Source organism: Acomys russatus, chromosome 1, assembly GCF_903995435.1.
Source record: "Acomys russatus chromosome 1, mAcoRus1.1, whole genome shotgun sequence".
Lineage (NCBI taxonomy): Eukaryota > Metazoa > Chordata > Mammalia > Rodentia > Muridae > Acomys > Acomys russatus.
In genome coordinates, this window is record NC_067137.1 from 119,732,885 (window position 1) to 119,753,369 (window position 20,485).

The following is a 20,485-nucleotide window of genomic DNA, read 5'->3' on the forward strand; positions in this document are numbered from 1 at the left end:
AAAGAATGAATTTGGATTTCTATGTTATATCACACACACAAAAATTAACTCAAAATAGATCATAGACCTAAGTATGAGTTAAGCCTACAAAAAAGTTTGAAGAAAACAGAATCTACTGGCCTTGCAGCTGCTGGACAGACATCAGTAAAGCAGGAGTGTTCAGCAAGGCAGATTGAGTAAACAGGACAGAGTTTCCTGGACTCTACTAAAGAACATACTTTTTGGTGGAATGTGTCCTTTCAAAATAGTAAATCATACCCGTGAGCACTTGTATCAAATCAAAGAACCCATGGTGTTTGGAACCCCGCACAGGACACACCACAGAGAGTATACTAAGATCTCTACTGCACAGTCAAGCCACCACCTAGCCCGGCCTATCTTGTTGACTTGCAGTTTGCAGAGAGCAGAACTTCCCCAGCCCTTGCTTGAGCAGCTGCCAACGGGCATGACTCACACGAGCGCAGCACCCTGTCTCACTCCAACCCACACGCACCTTTTCTCCCTCACAGCTGCTACTTGATCTGCTTTCTTGTCTCAGTTCACCAGCAGAGCATTTAATATGCAGTTGTTCTATCCAGACAGACTCAGAAATTATGGAGAAAATATTTCTAATATCTTGTTAATTTAAAAATGAATGTAAAAGTGTTTTGAAGACATTAAGGTACTTTACAAGGCAATGCATTATAGGATTAAAAAGCAGGTGTGTATGCTATAAAATATGCTAAAAGATCTTTGGTGTGATATGCTTAGCAGTTAGTCCTCTAAACAGGATCTCTTGACTTCCTTCTAATTATAAGCTCTTATACTAGGTATAGACACAATTCTTTAAAAGGTTTATTTATTTTATTTTATATGTCTGAGTGTTTTGTCTGCCTGTATGCTTGTGCACCACATCAATGTAGTTCCTTAGAAGCCAGAAGAGAGCGGTGGATTGATTCCCAGGAACTGGAGTTACAGATGATTGTTGGACTCCATGTGGGTGCTAGGAATTGAACCTGGGCACTCTGGGAAAGCAGCCAGTGCTCTTAGCTGCTGAGCCATCACTCCAGCCCCATAAACACACTTTTAATTTTAGTTTTAGGTCTAAGTTTTGTTGCTCTTAACATAAACAACTTTATCAAGGAAGAAGAGATCACATACCTATAGAGCTAGCCTTCTCCCTTTATTATACACAGGAATACTGCTCTTCTGAGCCTCTCCCTGCCATTCATCTTACATTACTATCCCTGAGGTAAGAACTCTTGTCACCAAGACTGACAACCTGAGTTCAATCCCTGAGACCCACATACAAAGTGGAAGCATAGAACTGAGCCCCCAGTTCTCCTCTGGCCTCTACATATTCTTGTAGCACATATATGAACAAGTATGTGAGTGCATATACACAAATGTAAAAAAGAAAAAATCAAAGGAGTCTCAAAACTGTGCTATTAATTCTGAATTCCTACTGTGGTGTATACCTGTGTCCTGGAGGTTATGTTGCCAGCTAGATACAGGAACAATCACATACATACTGTTTTAGATCCCACCACATTTACACAATCACAAATCCCACCAAGCATCCATCCATCCATCCTCCATCCATCCTTACCCACGCACCCACCCACATATCCATCCATCCATCCATCCATCCATTTTGAGACAGAGTCTCATTACATAGCCTAAGGTAGAACTTCACTATATACCCAAGGATGACCTTGAACTCACAGCAATCTTCCTTCTTTTCCCAGGTGCTTGAAACACATGCATGTGCTGCCACATCTAGCTGAAGGAGCCCCTTCTCTCACTGGCAACTGTTGGGGGATGGTCTGATGTATTTTGATGCTAATTACTGCTTGCTGTCTCTGTGACCCACCTTTTGATTAATAAAAAGCCATCCCACCTGGACACAGCAGAGGAGATAGGTGTGTCTAAGATTCCCGGGCTTAGAGAGAAAGAGGAATTCTGGGAAGAGAAGAAAGACCAGAGAAGAAGAGGGTCCCCAGAAGGGAAGAGAGGAAAGCAGCCATGGGTTAGATGGAGGAGAAGCACGTGGCTGGTGTGGATGGAGATTCGGCCCAGATGAAGAACATTATCAAGTATCTGGGATTATGGATGGGAGATAACTTGATAGAAGTTATCAGAAGCAGGTGACATGAGATTGGGGCAGGTATCACATACCTGCCCCACTATGGGAGGTAGTTTAGAGGATTACTGTCTGCCCTGCCCCAGGTTAACTAAGGCTATTTTTAAAATATAACAAGTGTCTGTGTCTTAACTGATTGCTAGCTGGGCAATCAATTTTAAATGTAAATATAAATAATTAAAAGCAAGAGTCAACTGCTCAGACTTGCTAACCATCCACCCATGTTGTTCTTCAGGCCTGACACTGAAGAGATGAAGGCGGCTTGTCTGCTCAAGTCTTTGTTTTGGTGCCGGGAGGGCAGACACAGGCAGACCCTGTGCTCACTGACTGCTCAGCCCAGCCTACTTGGAAAGTTCCAGGCAGTTAGAGACCATATCTCAAAACCAAGACGGGCAGGTTCTGAGAAACAACACTGCAGTTGTCCTCTGACCTCTACAGGCTCATGAATACAAACAAGTACACCTGCATACACATGCAAGCAATACATTTACCAAGCAATTCCGTTTAGTTCACATGACTTACCCCATTTTCAGTGCGTTTTTCTCCAGGTGCATTTGTTACATTTCTCTGAGTTCTCTGCTCTTGGGTCTGACGGCCACCTAAAGAGAGGAGAGGAGAAAGCCCACGGTGACAGCTCAGCCACAGTTAACTGCATTAAGAAGCTCCATGAAGCGGAGCCTGATTGCGTATGTTGTTAATCCCAGCACTTGGGAGGCAGAAGCAGGTGCATCTCTGTGAGTTTGAGGCCAGCCTGGTCCACAAAGGGAGTCCAGAGCTACACAGGGAAACCCTGTCTTGAAAAACAAACAAGAAAACCCCTGAAAACACACCTGTGTGTGTGTCTATGAAGGGGATTTCCAGGAAGGTTTAACTATGGTGGGAAGACAAGCCCAAATATGTGTGGCGCTGTGCCATGCTGGAGGATGCTCCCTGCTCTGCTCCCTGCACATGTCTCACTCCTGCCTCACACCAGAGCCGCAGAGCCACCCACAAGAGCAGACAGCACGTCTTCTTACACTGTGAGCCAATAGAAACTTTGTGGCCATCTTCCTAGAGCTTCTAGATTTTTTTTTTTTTTTTTTTTTAAACAGGGTTTCTCTGTGTAGCATTGGCTGTCCTGGACTCACTTTGTAGACCAGGCTGGCCTTGAACTCACAGAGATCCTCCTTTCTCTGCTTTCCCAGTGCTGGGATTAAAGGTGTGCGCCACCAGCCGCATCCGGCTGAGTGTCTAGATTTTTTAGTTTACACTTTTTGAGAGTTTCATGGATGAGTACTGAACTTAATTATTTCCAGATTAAAAAAATATTATATATATTATTAATTTATTCATATTACATCTCAATGATTATCCCATCCCTTGTATCCTCCCATTCCTCCCTCCCTCCCACTTTCTCTCTACTCTCCTCCCCTATGACTGTGACTGAGGGGGACCTCCTCCCCCTGTATATGCTCATAGGGTATCAAGTCTCTTCTTGGTAGCCTGCTATCCTTCCTCTGAGTGCCACCAGGCCTCCCCATCCAGGGGACATGGTCAAATATGAGGCACCAGAGTTCATGTGAAAGTCAGTCCCCACTCTCCACTCAACTGTGTAGAATGTCCTGTCCATTGGCTAGATCTGGGTAGGGGTTCGAAGTTGACTGCACGTATTGTCCTTGGCCTTAGTTTGAGCAGGACCCCTGGGCCCAGATCCGCCCATCATAACGTTCTTCTTGTAGGTTTCTAGGGCCCTCTGGATCCTTCTATTTCCCCATTCTCCCATGCTTCTCTCACCTAGAGTCCCAATAGGATGTCCTCTCCTCTGTCCCACTTTCCTGGTAAGTGAAGACTTTCATGGGACATGCCCCTTGGGCTAGTGTCCAGATATAAGTGAGTATATACCATTTGACTTTTTCTGCTTCTGGGTTAACTCACTCATTATGATCATTTCTAGTTCAATCCATTTGTCCACAAATTTCGGGAATTCCTTGTTTTTAATAGCTGAGTAGTATTCCATAGTGTAAATGTACCACAGTTTCTTTATCCATTCTTCTACTGAAGGACACTTAGGCTATTTCCATGTTCTGGCTATTATGAATAAGGCCGCTATGAACATGGTTGAGCATATGTCCTTGTAGTGTGCTGGAGCATCTTCTGGGTATATTCCAAATATTAACATCATCTTTTTTTTTTTTAGCTAAAGTGTTGCTCTGGCCTTGGCTGGCCTGGAACTTGCTCATAGAGACCCTCCTTCTCTCCTTTTGCTTTCTAAGTGCTGGGGTTAGAAGTACGTGCCATCACACATTCTTTATTTTTAATTGTATGTATATGTGTCTGTGTGTGGGTTTATGCATGAGAGCAGTACTCATGGAGGCTGTAAGAGGGCACTGGACTCCCTGGTACCCGAGTTACAGGCAGTTGTTGGCTGGGTGCTGGGAACTGAACTCAGGTCCTCTGTAAAAGCAGTATGTGCCCTTCACCACTGAGATGACTCTCCAGTCCCTGAAAGATTTTTACCTTTTTATCAAAAATAAAAAATTGTTTTTTCAAAATTTTGTGTGTGTGTGTGTTGCGTGTGTGTGCATTTTTAACTGTTAAGTCATCTCTTTGGTTTTTGGCTAATTTTTTCCACAGTAATGAGAAATAACAAATACAACTACCAACTTAATTGCATATTTATTGAACACAAATGTAAAACGCCAGGAAAAGAAATCCAGGACTTAGTATAGTTAAAAATTTTTTTATTTTAATTTTTTGGGTTTTTGTTTGTTTGTTTGTTTGGTTGGTTGGTTTTTCAAGACAGGTTTTCTCTGTGTAGCCTTGGCTGTCCTGGACTCACTTTGGAGACCAGGCTGGCCTCGAACTCACAGTGATCCACCTGCTTCTGCCTTCTGAGTGCTGGGATTAAAGGTGTGCACCACCACGCCCAGTGTTAAAAATGTTTTACAATCAGTCTTTTCTTTTCTTTTTTTTTTTTTCAAAATATTTATTTATTATGCATAGTATTCTGCCTGCATGTATACCTGCAGGCCAGAAGAGGGAATCAGATCACATTATAGATGGTTGTGAGCCACCATGTGGTTGCTGGGAATTGAACTCAAGACCTTTGGAGGAGTAGTCAGTGCTCTTAACCTCTGAGCCATCTCTCCAGCCCCAATCAGTCTTTTCATGTATTGCTTCTTTTAATTTCTCTCCCTCCCTCCTCTCTCATGAAATTTATAGTCAAGCATGAAATTGATTTGTTATCAAAAGTATTTTAGCTGAGGCTGGAGAGAAGGCTATGTGGTTATGAACACTGGCTGTTCTCCTGGAGACCCTGGATTCAATTCCCCAGCACCTACACGGTGGCTCACAGCTCTCTGTAACTACAAGTCTCAGGGGATCTGACACTCTCCTGGTTCAGAAAACATGAGGCATGGATGTAGTACACCGACATACATGCAGGCAAAATACCCATACGTATAAAAACAGTGTGTTTTAACTGCCAGGCATGGTGGTACCTGCCTTAAATTCTAATACTCAGAGGCAGCGCAGGCAGATCTCTTTGAGTTTGAGGCCAGCCTGGTCTACATATTGAGTCCCAGGCTAGCCATGGCTACAGAGTGAGACCTTGTCTCAAAAAAACAGAAAATAAAGAAAATAAAAAAGAAACATGATTTTACAATAAATTCTAGCTAAGCTAGCAGGAGAAATTCCCTTTAATATAAAATACAAATAAAGAAGGGCAGCTGGGCAGTGATGGTGCACACCTTTAATTCCAGCACTTGGGAGGCAGAGGCAGGCTGGATCTCTGAGAGTTTGAGGCCAGCCTGGTCTACAAAGTGAGTCCAGGACAGCCAAGGATACACAGAGAAACCCTGTCTCGAAAAACAAAACAAGACAAACAAACAAAAAAAGAAGCACAGTATCTGGTGGCACATGCCTTTAATCCCAGCACTTGGATGGCCAGCCTGGTCTATAGAGAGGTTCCAGTATAGGCAGGGGCCAGTAGAGAAAACCTGCCTCAATGAATGAGTCACTTAATGAATATATAAAGGAAGGAAACTTGCAGTAAAGAAATCCTTCTTTATAAAATTATTTCCTTTTGAGTTTATTTTATAATCAATACCAAAGTCATCCACAATCACTGTTAATATAATAAAAATCTTGAAACCTGAAATGTTTATGTATCAGGAAAAAAACTCCTTTGTTTTCTGCAAATTTTAGCTTAAAAAAATGTGTGTATGTCTAGAGTTCAAAATTCAAAAGAAACAGAAAGGTCTACAATTAACATCAGCCCCTTTCTGTCCTGCAGCCATATCTGTTCCCTTCTGCCCAGGCTACCATGTCCATCTTTTCACATGCCCTTTCAAAGCTGCTTCACTTACAGACAAGCATGTGTACCAATGCAGTCACTCTTGTCTGAGCCACACAAAAGGCAGCACCAGTATGGTATGTACATCTTGGCATCAGACGTCCTCTACTGAACACGTTTCCAGGCCAGGGCACAGGGTTTCTTCAGTCTCTAAGCTGCAGAGCACCTTACCATGCGCTTTACTTTACTGACAGTAGCAGTACCTGGTAGGAACACTGTGTGCTCCTCATTTCGATGGGTTGAGAAAAAGTTGAGTGTAGAACTTCCACAGGAAGACTGTTGGGTTGAAAGGCCTTGCGATTTTTTTTAAAGATGTTTTGCCTACATGTGTATATGTATACTATGTACATGCTTCATGCCCAAGGAGGTCAGAAGAAGGCATCCGATCCCCTGGAATTGAAGTTACAGATGGCTGTGAACCACCTTGTGGGTGCTCAGAAGCAAATCCAGGTCCTCTGCAAGAGCAGCCATCTCTTTCTAGCCCAGCTTTGTGCTTTTACGCGTGCATGTATGTATATATGTATGTATGCAGAGATGGGTTTATTGATCTATCTATAGACAGGGTCTTTTGATTTTCTCCATTTTATTTTTATAAACCTCTAAGCTTCTTACATGGAAATTACAATATACCCACCCTGTAGTTATCCATGCTGTCAGGATGCTTACTGCCATTAGTTTTTCTTTTCTTTTTGTTGTTTGTTGTTTTGTTTTGTTTTTTAATATTTTATGTATATGAGTGCTCTATCTGCATGTACACCTGCATCCCAGAAGAGAGCATTAGAGGGTACAGATGGCTGTGAAGGCAGCATGTACTTACTGGGAACTGAACTCAGGACCTCTGGAAGAGCAGACAGTGCTCTTAACCAGAGCCATCTCTAGCCCTTTGGTTTGGGTTTTTTTTAAAGACAGGGTTTCTTTGTATAATAGGCCTGGCTATCCTGGAACTCATTTCATAGACCAAGCTGGCCTTGAACTCACAGAGATCCACCTGCGTCTGTCTCCTGAGTGCTGGTATTACAGGCCAAGAGCTACCACATACCTACCTATCCTTTTGTTTTTGTTTTTAATTTAGGGACTCACTGGGATTAAAGGTGTGTACCATCATGTCTGGCTTTGTTTTTGTTTTAAGTAGCACACTAACTAGTCTTGGCTTTTGTAGTATGATGTGACTCCAAGAAAGGCCTGGTCCACTCTAAAATTAGAAATATGTCTCATAATGTTTTCCTTTATTATTTCAAGATTTTATTTTAAACTTTGCTATCTGACTTATATGGCATCTATTAAAATTAATCCCTTCACACATTTTATGTTTGCACATTATCATATTTGAGTGCATCATCTTACCAGCTGCCTGAAAGGAAGCAGGAACTGCCGCCTACAGGTTGTGACACCCTCTAACCTGCAATAGCAGGGGTCAAAGGCACATGGAATACCTTCTCCTAACAATTTTGAGTAAAGGAAGAAAATATGTGATTTCTTTTCTAAATTTAACTAGTATGATAAAAGTTAACAAGTGAATAAAGAAGAAAGCATTTATCTACCTTGTTCACTGCTCTCAGTTGGGGAATCTTCATGTCGAAGAAAAAATTTCACTTCTTCCCTGCGAGGTCCCCACTTCTGCAGGTGCTCATACATCATGTGGTCATAGGGGAGGGGGCGCTCTAGGAGGAAGGCTACAGTTTACTCCAGAAACAAGGGCACTGCTACCAATCAAAGGCCTCTCTGTCTGTCTCTGTCTCTCTCTCTCTTTCTGTCTCCCTCCCTCTCTCATACGCACGCACGCACGCACGCACGCACGCACACACACACACACACGCACACACGCACACTGGAATTCAAGAACATTAAAAGCACCACATTTTACTTTAATGAACAAAAGCAGGACGAATGAATAATGAAAGACAATGAGGCAACATACAAACAACAGGAATACATATGGAAGTAAATGTCTAGCGTCCAACAGGGAACAAGGAACTTGACCTTGCACCTCTCTATTCTCACAAACCCTGTGTTCTTCAATGATGCTTCTAGGTCGCACCATACAGGCCTTAAGCATTGTGATTTATTCCCTCGCAGTTCAGTTTTTCATGTTCTAGGCAAGCACTCTAGCACTGAGCTCTGAGCTCACACTTATTCAACTTAAGTTTTCTGTTTCACACACACACACATGCTTATTTTTGCAAGATTCTTGTTATGCATACATGTCAATGTCTGTGTGTAGGTACATGCAAGTGTATTCAGGCATTCATGGAGGCCAGAAGAGGACACAGGATCCTCTAGAGATGGAGTTAAAAGGAAGTTGTTCTGAGTAACCTAACAGTGCTAGGAACTGAACTTTGGTCCTCTGCAAAAGCAGCAAGCATTCTTAACTACTGAGCAATCTCTCCAGTTCCAGTATCACATCTCTTTTAAAATTTTTGTATTCTGAAATAATAATTTTAGACTACTAAAAAGATAGGCACAAGCCATATCTGTCATCCCATCACTTGAGAGGCAGAGGCAAGAGGGTGCCAAGTTTGAAGCCAGCCTTAAGGACAGAAAGTCTCCGGCCAGCCTGGGCTACCTAGTGAGATACTCTATCTCAAAACATTTTTATTTCACACGAGTAAAAAATTGCCAAGGCAATACTTTGTACCTTTACCTGAGTCTTCCTAATGTAGAGCTGTCAAAACAAGCAGTTGATCTGGCAGACCACTGTTAGTTACAGGCTTTATTTGGATTTCACCAGCCTCTCATTAACTCTGCCTTTCTGTTCCAGGATCTCAGCAATGAAGGCATATTTAACTGTCCTAATTCTCTGGCCTATAACAGTTTTTTTAATGACTATGACAATCATAAGAACTGGCAGGTATTCTGCTGGATTATCCTGCTTTAGGTTTGTCTAATGTACACTTCTTCTTCCTCTAGGTTCTGACAGGTGTGCATATCTACAGTCAGAGCCCAGTGTGTGCTTTACTACAGGCTTTCAAAGGGGTCACTTATTGAATAGGAGAAACCCACCCTATTCAACTGGTCATTAAACTATAACCCTGATCTTCAATGCAGCCAACAGGTCTCGCTTGGACTAAGTGTGAATCCTTTATAAACAGACTTTTATAATGCCACAACTTTTCAATTTGCTGTTGAAATGGATTAGCTGATATTTTATTTAGGATTTCCTCATCTATGCTCAAAATAAGGGACTGGAGACGTAGCTCAGTTGGAATAATGTCTGCCCAGCTTGTGGAAAGCCCTGCCTCTACCCCTACACTATGCAGGTAGCACATGTCTGAGATTCCAGCACTAAGGTACAGGGAGGAGCACCATTCAGTTTGTTTATATGATGGATTGACAAGGCTGGTGGATCGGGACCCAGGGGGACCTGCACAAACCGATGCACCAACCAAAGACATTGCAAGCAGAAAACCTAGAGCCCTCTACTCAGACGTATCTGATGGACAGCTCGTTCTCCATGTAGGGAAGGGCTGGGGGAAGAGCGGGGACTACCTCTGACATAAACTCTGGTGCCTGTGATTTTGACAAGGAAGCCCTTCAGGAACACAGAGGAAGAGAATCCAGGCTATACGGATGAGACCTGATAGGCTGTGGTCAGATGGTGGGGGAGGAGGACCCCATCTGTCAGAGGTCTAGGGGAGGGCAATAGGTGAAGAGGGAGGGAGGGTGGAACAGGAAGAGTGAAGGGATACAATGTGAATTAAAAAAAAAAAAAAAGAAGAAGAAGAAAAGAAAAAGAAAAAGAAAGAAAGATAAAAGGGGAAGAGGATCAGAAGTTCAAGGCCATTCTCAGCTCCACAGGAAATCGGAACCTCATCTGGGCTACATGAGACACTGCCTCAAAACACTCAAGCTAAGGTCAGCCTACACTTTCCTTGTACTCTTGTTCAGTTGTATTGTAGAAATTACACTTGTCTCACAAAGTGAACTAAGTGGGCATCTCTTTTCCTATTTGACCTTTCTTCTATCAAATGAGGATGATTCTTTGAAGGTATGAAAGACGGAAAATTACAGGGACATATGAAGGGAAAGGAGTCTCCCACCTAGAGGCTGGCTGACCCCCAGCTAAGAGGCAGGAATTTCAGCACAGCATATCTGCTGTGAGAGTGCCAACACAGGGATGGTATTTTTTCATACATAAAATATATATTAAATATATGTTAAAACAGCAATGAATCAGCTTAAGATCTGAATGTATGTGACTCTGGGAAGGGTCTCATTCCTCTTTGGACAGTTTCTGGGACTCTCAAGACTATTAGCTCTGTCTACATCAAAGATGGCCTCTCTTGCAGGCAGCGGTAGCCATCGTCATTTAGCCCCACCATCACTGTTGTTGTTATTTCTTCTTCTTATCATTACCATGATTACTGTTTTGGTTTTGGAGACAGTGTGTCACTTTGTAGTTCATGATCTTCCTGCTTCAGCCTTCCAAGTGCTGGGATTGCTGGTGTGCAGACACCATTCTAGGCTTTAGTTTACTTTAAATTGTTTTTTATTTATTTAACTTATTTTAAATATTTTATGTGTGTGTATCTGTGCCTGCATATATGTATATGCACTATTACACATGTACCTGGTAGCCAAAAGAGGATGTTGCGTCCACTGAAACCTGAATTACAGGTGTGTGTGCTGGGAACCGAACCTGTGTCCTCTGCAAGAGAAGGTAAAGGCTCCACTGGGCCCCAAATCACTTACTTTTTAAATATAGTTATTCTAGGTCTACAACACAACACACATGATAATTTATTTTTTAACCATTTGTCGTCCGTGTGTAAGCAAGATCCACCTTACTTAAATTAACCAAGAGTATGGACAGCTGTGGTCCGATCTTGGGATAAAATGAAATCCATGTGTGCTTAGCTCAAATTCAACTCACAATTAAGTATATCAAAAAACAAGCACAAGTTGAACATTAAAAAAGTAAATTTCACACCACATCTTTTGTTTCAAAGGCAGTGTACACACACACACACACACACACACACACACAAAAACACACACACACACACACATACGCATATATCCGTAAACAAACTTTAAAAATGTTGGCACTGGCTTTTGTAAACTGTAAGACTTAAGGGCGGGAGAGGTGGCTCAGTGGTTAAGAGCACAGGCTCTTGCAGAGATACAGCTCAGTTCCCAGCCTCTGCATGGTGTTCACAACCATCTGAAACTCCAGTTTCAGGATGGGATGCCCTCTTCTGACTGCTAAGGGCACTAAGCACACAGTGCACATATATACATGCAAGCAAAACACATAAAATAAAAATATCTAAAAACTAAACTGTAAGGCCTATATATCCTCAGCCATACCCCTTGGCTTTACATACAACTGAATCATAGGCCATATTTTTATCCATATATGAAGCTCTGGCTTCAAAGATGGTACTTCCTTGTATCTTCACAAAACAGACCAGGTAAACACTGTGAGACTATGAAACTCCCTATCAACCAAAACATGTGCTGTGCTTCAGTATAAATCTCAGAAGGAAAACAATATCCATATTCCAAGAAGAGGGATTACCTGACTTTGATTATGAGGAGACTGCAGACTGAACATGGGGAAGTAACTGGCCTATGTGCACGCGTGCAGCCAGAGGGCAATGCGGTGACGTTCCCAGTAATTCTTCACTATGACAAAGGGTTCCTCACTGAACTTGGATTCCCCATTTTAGCTAGACTGGCTGGCCAATGAGCTCAGAGTATTCTCCTACCCACCCTTAGCCACTGAGCTTGTCAGTGATATTTCAATAAAGCTGTCAAAATAGTAGTATTTGGGGCTAGAAGGATGGTTGAGCCCCAGGAACTTCACTGCTCTGGCCTCTGTGTGCACTGCACTCATGTGCACATTTCCATACAGACACATGCACACACACATACAACTAGTAATAGTTACACTTAAAAACAGGAACCTTTCAAAGAACAAAACATATTTTAAAATAATACCTATCTCTAAGGGTTCTTTAAACATTTCCATTTGGACTTCTATCTCATCACCTGAAACTCAATATGGCTGAATTGACGATTCTCTCAGAATTCAATTTAGACACATTTATACCTCAATTACCAGGTATAATTTCTCTAAGCATTATTTTCATAATATTACTCATATTTAAAATCTGCACAATTACTTTCTAGCTTCTCTGTGGTACCGGGGCCTTACATAAGCTGGTCTGATACCTTCTCCTTTCTAAGTTCAACCACTTCTTTCTTTCTTTCATTCTTTTTATTTATCTATCTATCTTTGAAACAGAGTTTCTCTGTGTAGCCTTGGCTGTCTTGGACTTGCTTTGCAAAGCAGGCTAGCCTTGAACTCACAGAGATCTACCTGCCTCTTCCTTCTAAGTGCACTCTCACTATGTACAAGCCTTGAACTCCTCCTTATCCTCCTCGAATACTAGGATTATAGGATACAGGCATACACCAACACACCCAGTTTAAATTTCTTCTCCTTCTCCTTCTTCTTTTTGAGACAGGGTTTCTCTGTGTAGCCTTGGCCATACTGGACTCACTTTGTAGACCAGGCTGGCCTCGTTAAGTTTCTTCTTTAGGGTGTAAATTCTGCAGAATTCCCTGGATTCTGCTATCATACTATCTTTGAGAAATTTTCTCTGCCTGTTTGCTGACAAGTCTTTCATTATAAGGGCCAGGATTTTACTATTCTCAGTTAATACTACTTGCAGGGGACTTACTACTTACACCTGTGCTGTCTTCCTGATGTTATTAGAAGTGAAAAGAGTTGCTGAACAGAAGTTGAGGTATAGCTCAGTGGTAGAGTGTATACTGAGCATTTGTAAGGTTCCACAACAACACAGTAGTCACCAACGCCAAAACCATTACAAATAGTTGCTGATGGGCTAATGAGATGGCTCAGCTGGTAAAGGTGCTTGCCACCAAATCTGATTTGAATTTGATCCACAGAATCTGTATTATAGAAGGACAGAACTCACTCTTTAAAATTGTCCTCTGGGCCGGGCGTGGTGGCGCATGCCTTTAATCCCAGCACTTGGGAGGCAGAGGCAGGTGGATCGCTGTGAGTTCGAGGCCAGCCTGGTCTACAGAAGGAGTCCAGGATGGCCAAGGCTACACAGAGAAACCCTGTCTTGAAAAACCAAAAAAAGAAAAATAAATAAATAAATAAATAAAATTGTCCTCTGACCTCACAAGCCCACTGTGATACATGAGCCCACACACACCACTGAGCCATCCCACTTGTCACAAGCAACAGAATCTCATCCACTATACTACTTTCTACCACAGGTAACTGGGAGTCACAGCATGCTTCCAACTGAGCATGCCGAGCTTGAGCTGTATATGGCCACTACCAGATGGCATAACGTACCACTTCCTCTCCACACTTCGGCCAGGTGGCAACTGCCCTCTCCAGGTTCCTTGCAAAATTCTACAACATCTCGACAGGTGGTTTCTGGTGTTACAGGAACTTCTGTTAAAATCTGTTCATTGTTGCTCAAGAACACGGTTAATATCATCTGTAAGAGAAAAGATTAAAACCACAATTTAGATTCCTTATATAAAAAGCTTACTATTTTAACTGTGTATGCTAGAGAACAGACACAGTTGCAGGGCTGGAGAGATAACTCAGTAGTTAAGAGCACTTGTTTTTCTTGTGTCGGACCTGGGTTTGATCTCCAGCACCCACATGTCAGCTTCCAACTGTCACTGACCCCCGATCCAAGGGATTCAGTGACCTCTTTTGACCTCTGCAGGCACCAGGCATGTGTGTAATACATAGATAAACATATAAACAGACCACTTATATACCCATACATATAAAATTTAAAAGAAGTCATACTGTAGGCTGCTAAGATGGCTCACTGTTACAGGCCACGACCAGTGGTGACCTAAGCTCAATCCTGAGTGTGATACAGGGGACCACACGATGGAAGAAGAGACTCCCTGAAATAGTCCTCTGACCGCCACATATGCACAGCAGGAAACACACAGCTACAGCAACATCTCTCCCCCAGTACAAATAAATAAGTAAATAAACCCTACAATGCAAAGATGTCAGTGGGACAAAGTGACATCTCATAATCAGACCCATTTCAAAGGAGAAAGTTTAAATGACACGGTGCTTCAAAACCAAGTAGGGAAAAAGGTTATGTTATAAGTGAATGTTTTCCTTCTGGGAAAAAAAAAAAAAAAAAAAAAAAAAAAAAAAAAAAAAAAAAAACCTCAATTCATTTTCTATCTCATCCACTGGCAAAAGTTACTTCTAAATTAATAATTTTCTTTTATTTTAAATTAATATTTAATTTTTATGTGTACAAATTCTTTACCTGCATGTATATATGTGCACCTCACAGATGTCTGGTGACAAGAGGGCTTTCCTTACTGTAGTTACGGATGGCTATGAGGCACCATGTCAATGTTGGGGCTCAAACCCAGGTCCTCCCAGGCCCTCTCAAGCATTCTTTTCTTTTCCTTTTTTTTTTTTTTTTTTTTCTTTTCTGTTATAGGGTTTCTCTGTGTAGCCTTGACTGTCCTGGACTCACTTTGTAGACCAGGCTGGCCTAGAACACACAGAGATCCACCTGCCTCTGCCTCCCGAGTGCTGGGATTAAAGAGGTATGCCACCACGCCCAGTCCCCACTTCAAGGCATTCTTAACCACTAAGCCACCGTTCCAGCCCTGACCATATATATAACTTATAAAACCATAAAAAGTCTAGGCTAAACAAAAAGAAAAACATTCTGAAACAAAGCCTAAGCAAACATGTTTTTATAACTATGTAGTACAGAAGCCCTTTCTAGTAATTCAAATACAGAATCATAAGATTAATTATTTGAGCACATTAAATATAAGAATTTTATAGAGCAAAGACAAATTGGGGAAATTTTTGTAGCTCATGTTACAAATAAGTGGCTAGTCTGGATCTATAAAGAGCCCCTAAAAATTACTAACAAAACAGTAAAGATCCAGCCAGGTGTGGCACATGCCTTTAAGCCCAGCACTTGAGAGACAGAAGCAAGCGGATCTCTGTGAATTTGAGGCCAGCCTTGTCTACAAAGAGAGTCTAGGACAGCCAAGGTTGTTACACAGAAAAGCCCTGTCTCAAAAAACCAAAACAAAAAACCAAAACAAAAACAAAACAATAAAAGCAACCACTGACCAATCTCTCCAGCCTGGCCTTGTCTTCTTATCCCCATGATTTTATGCTTTTCTGGCTTGGAGGTCTTGTATATTAAATAAAGATTGGTATCAATGCAAAAAAAACCCAAAAAAACAAAAAACAAAAAACCAAAAAACCAAAAATCCAATTCATTAAAAAACAAAACAAAACAAAAAACTTGGCACCCAGAAATAAGCTAAAGCATCATAGCAAAAGAAAAATAACTGGCCTTAATTACAGAAATACATGATAACATAGTTGAAAAAGTAAAGGCTGTCTGACCTATTTTCTTTTTAATCTAAAAATAAGATTCATTCACTTTGATTTAAGATCTTAAAACATAATATTGAAAATAAGTTTAAAAAGACAATTCTCAAAAAAAAAAAAAAAAAAAAAAAAAAAAAAAAAAAGACAATTCTCTTTGGGTACAATTTAAACAAAAGGCAGCCTTTAATCCAGCAGCTCTCAACTCCCCCAATGCTATGACCCCTTAATATTGTTCCTCCATTGTAGTAACCCCCAGCCATAAAAGTATTTTGTTGCTACTTCATAACTGTAATTTTGTTACTGTTATAAATCCTAATATAAATATCTGATATATAAGATATCTTATCTGCAACCCCCAAACAGGTCACAACTCACAGGTTCAGAACTGCTGTCCAGAAAGCTTTCCAAAGTTTTTTCATTAGTCATTCATTAAAGGTTAGAAACAAGGGGGGAGGGAATAGTCATGGTTGTGCACATCTTTAATCCTAGCCATCTGTAGGCAGAGGCATATGGATCTCTGTGAGTTAGAGGCCAGTCCAGTCTATATAGCATGTCTGAGGCCAATAAGAGCTACATAATGAAACACTGTCTCAAAATAAAAACCAAGGCCTATGTGCAACAGAATACAACTGTTCTCTTAGCTCTGGAAAAGTAGAGACAGGAGGATCCTGAAGCTCACTAGTCAGCCAGCCCAGTAAATTGGACCAACTCCGGGATCAGTGAAAGATCCTGCTCCAAAAAGTAAGAAGAGCAATGGAGGGAGATCCTGTTGCTGACTTCTGGTCTCCATACACAGGCATACATATACATGAGTGTACATAAACAAACACATTCAACATATATACCCTCTAAAAAGTAGGGACTAGTCTGGGGAGATGGATCAGTCAGTAAAATGTTTGCCTTGCAAGCACAAGGACTTGAATTTGATATCCAGAGTCCACATAAAATAACCAAGGCATGATAGCATGCTTGTAATCCCAACACTGAGGTGGTGATGACTCCTGGAAAACGGGGGCTTGCTGTCCAAACAACGTTTCAAAAACCAGGGTAGGGCCAGGAATGATGGTGCATGGCTTTAATGCCAGTACTGTACTCACTCTGAAGGCAGAGGCAAAACTACTTTGTTCCAGGCCTACCAGGGCTTCATAGGGAAATCTGTCTCAAACAAACAAAACCTTAAAAATTGGATGGTGGGGTTGGGATTTAGCTCAGTGGTAGAGCGCTTGCCTAGCAAGTGCGCACAAGGCCCTGGGTTCGGTTCTCAGCTCTGGAAAAAAAAATTGGATGGCACCTTAAGAACATCCTCTGGGGCCCCTCCCCACACATACATACACAGGCATATGCACACACACACACGAACATACTTAATACATATACATATAGGCATGTGAACCCACACATGAACATACATGTGCACGGACACGAAAACAGGAACGTATCTATAATCAAGAGTAGCAAGAACGTGGAGAACACTCTAGTGGTGGAGATGTACAATGGTGCAGCCATTCTCAACAACATAGCAGTTTCTTACAATATGAAGCTCAGATTAACCACATGGCCCAGCATCCCCCTGAAGAAGCAACATCTGTCCACACAAGGCATTCTATAGAAATGTTCGGGGCAGCCTTGTTTATTCATAATAGTCAAAGAAGAAACAACTCAATGTCTATCAACTGACTATCAATAAAAAAAAAAATGTGACCCAAGTGAGGGGATAACAATCAAGATGCAATCTGAATAAATTATAGTAAATTTTAAAATGTGGCCCTCGGGGCTGGAGAAATGGCTCAGAGGTTAAGAGCGCTGTCTGCTCTTCCAGAGGTCCTGAGTCCAATCCCCAGCAACCACATGGTGGTGTATAACCATATATAATGAGGTCTAGTGCCCTCTTCTGGCGAGAGGGCATACATGCAAGCAGAACATTGTGTATGTAATAAATAAATCTTTTTTAAAAATGTGACCCTCCATACAACAGACTTTTCATGAATGACTTCTGAACTCATTATACAAGTAGAAGAAGTCAGAAACCACCACTACCAGCAACAACAACAAAACAACAGAAAAAACCCACACATAGTATATGATCTTGTTTATGTCCGTAACAGTCAAATCTACTGAGGTGAAAAAATTAGTTGCCTTATAGTTGGGACTCAACAGTGATAGGAATGTTCTAAAATGATTATAGATTGTGGTGATGGTTCCATAGCTTTGTACATTTGCTGAAGATTACTGAACTCTTTACTTAAAATAGGCATTTCATTTATTTAGTTAGTTAGTATTTCGATACACTGTATATCTGTGTAACAACCTCGGCTGTCCTGGACTCACTTTGTAGACTAGGATGGCCTCGAATTTAAAGAGATCTTTAATCCCAGCACTTGGGAGGCAGAGGCAGGAGGATCGCTGTAACGTTGAGGCCAGCCTCGAGGTGCACAAACCCTTGAGCCATTCAAGCTCTCTTTAGCTGTGTGTGGATTTGCTGCCACCGATGGAAAGGACTCTCCTTTATTTCTGGTTCTCAATCCTTAGCAGGAGCTCAGTAGACTCTGGATGTAATCTTTTAGAGCAATGGCTCCAACTCATATCTAGACATCTGAATGCCTTTATACAAACTCCTTCTCCCACAAGGTGGCGCCTAACAGCAACAGGGAGCAATCACACATTTGGAGAAAAATAATACTAAACAACAGTTAAGTCAGATGTGGTGATACACTCAGGTAGTTGAGGCAAAAGGATCAGAAGTTGTAGGCTGGCCCCAGCTATATAGAGAATTTGAGTCCAGCCTAGGCTACAGGAGACCCATTTCAATTTTTAAAAAGATAGAATTAGCCCGGCGTGGTGGCTCATGCCTTTAATCCCAGAACTCAGGAAGCAGAGGCAGGTGGATCACTGTGAGTTCGAGGCCAGCCTGGTCTACAATGCAAGTTCAGGACAGCCAAGGCTACACAGAGAAACCCTGCCTCAAACAACAACAACAACAACAAAGATAGAATTATAATTAGAAATTGATCATGCTTCAAAGGAAGAATTGTCCTTAATAGAGTGGTGAAAAAAATTCAAAATAAATAAAAGCCTAAGCCTGAAAGGTGCCTATTTCACCTGTTGAGAGGGCAGGGGTATTTAAACACTTGAGTGGCATCTAGTCTGTTAAAGGGCTCTAAAGTTGTCCTCAACAGCAAGTTTTACTAAGTTAAAAATCAATGTTTTTATTTTATTTCAGAATTGAACATTAAAAATATATTCCATACCAGGTATGGTGGTGCACACCTGTGATCCCAGCACTTGAGTGTAGGTGTAGGAGGATCATCCTTGGCTACTTAGTGAGTTTGAGGGCACTCTAAAAAAAACCTCATCATTTATGTATACACACATTCTATCCTATAAAAATTTCACCTCACCAATCTGAACTGGCAAATCTGGTGGTATACATTATCCCTGATAATACAACATCAACAGCTTCCCTCTATCTCACCCACCTAGATCCTTTCACATTTAAAAACACACACCACATGAGAGTCATCCAAAACCAAGTGGGAATGCCAAACTTGAGTATACAGCTTTCCATAATATCTAGATGAGCCATGACTTGGGACCAAAACTTAGTGATACTTGAGACTATAAAGGGGCACATACCTTTTGGTACTCTTGCTCACCAGTGTTGAGAAATGGCAATCACTTTACTGGCATTATCCATAAGAATATTACAGAAGCAGAACTTGGGCTAAGCATTAGACCACAGAATTAAGCATTAGGCTGTCAATGAGCTGGGAAGTCAGTATATTAGGAGCAATTTTTTTTTGTTAATGTACAAAATGGGTTTCACTGTAATATTTACATTCATGTATAGTGTGCTTTTTTCTTATTCACCCCATTATCTTATTCTGTCCTCCTCTCACCTTCTGCTGCTCCCACCCCCAAAATGTCCCCCACCCCATTTTCATGATACATGCGTGCCTGTGCGTGTGCGCACACACACAGTATATACATATAAATCTATATTTTGCATAAAAGAATGTTCATGCTCTTCCTTGTTCTCCTCTTTTAGTCCCCTCTGACTGCCATCTCCTTTTAACAAAACAATATAAAATAGCATTAAGAAAATGAAAAGAGGCAGGGTGGTGGTACACACTTTTAATCCTAGCACTTGAGAGCCAGAGGTAGATGGATCTCTGGAGTTTTGAGGCCAGCCTGGTCTACAGAGAGAGTTCTAGGACAGCCAAGGTTACACAGAGAAACACTGTCTCAAAAAACCAAAACCAAGCCCCCAAAAAACAAACAAAATAAATAAACAAACAGAAGAGAAGAAAGTCAAAAGGGGGCTGGAGAGATGGCTCAGTGGTTAAGGGCATTTGTTGCTCTTATAGAGGATCCAGGTTCAAGTCCCAGAACCCACATAAGGCAGCTCACAACTCCCCGTAACTCCAGTTCCATGGGATCTAATGCCCTCTTTCCTGGCTTCCGTGGATACTCATACTCACGTGACCTATGCATAAACACTTATATAAAACAAATAAATAAATCTTGCAGAGCAGTGGTAACACACACCTTTAAAGTGCAGAGCCAGGTGGATCTCTGAGTTCGGGGCCAGGTTGGTCTACAGAGCAATTTCTAGGACAGCCAGGGCTACACAGAGAAA

The 20,485-nt window shown here is 41.6% G+C and overlaps 1 protein-coding gene across 1 annotated transcript in view; it reads right to left on the reverse strand.

Annotated features, from left to right (window-relative positions):
- The window catches only part of Ppp1r13b (protein phosphatase 1 regulatory subunit 13B), a 78,610-nt gene that overhangs the window by 31,065 nt on the left and 27,060 nt on the right, over positions 1-20,485 (reverse strand). The window contains exons 2-4 of the mRNA XM_051152118.1: positions 13,792-13,939; positions 7,997-8,116; positions 2,645-2,721 (exon numbers count right to left, since the gene is read on the reverse strand). Coding sequence (XP_051008075.1) covers positions 2,645-2,721; positions 7,997-8,116; positions 13,792-13,939 — 345 coding nt within the window. The remainder of the gene's footprint in view (positions 1-2,644; positions 2,722-7,996; positions 8,117-13,791; positions 13,940-20,485) is intronic.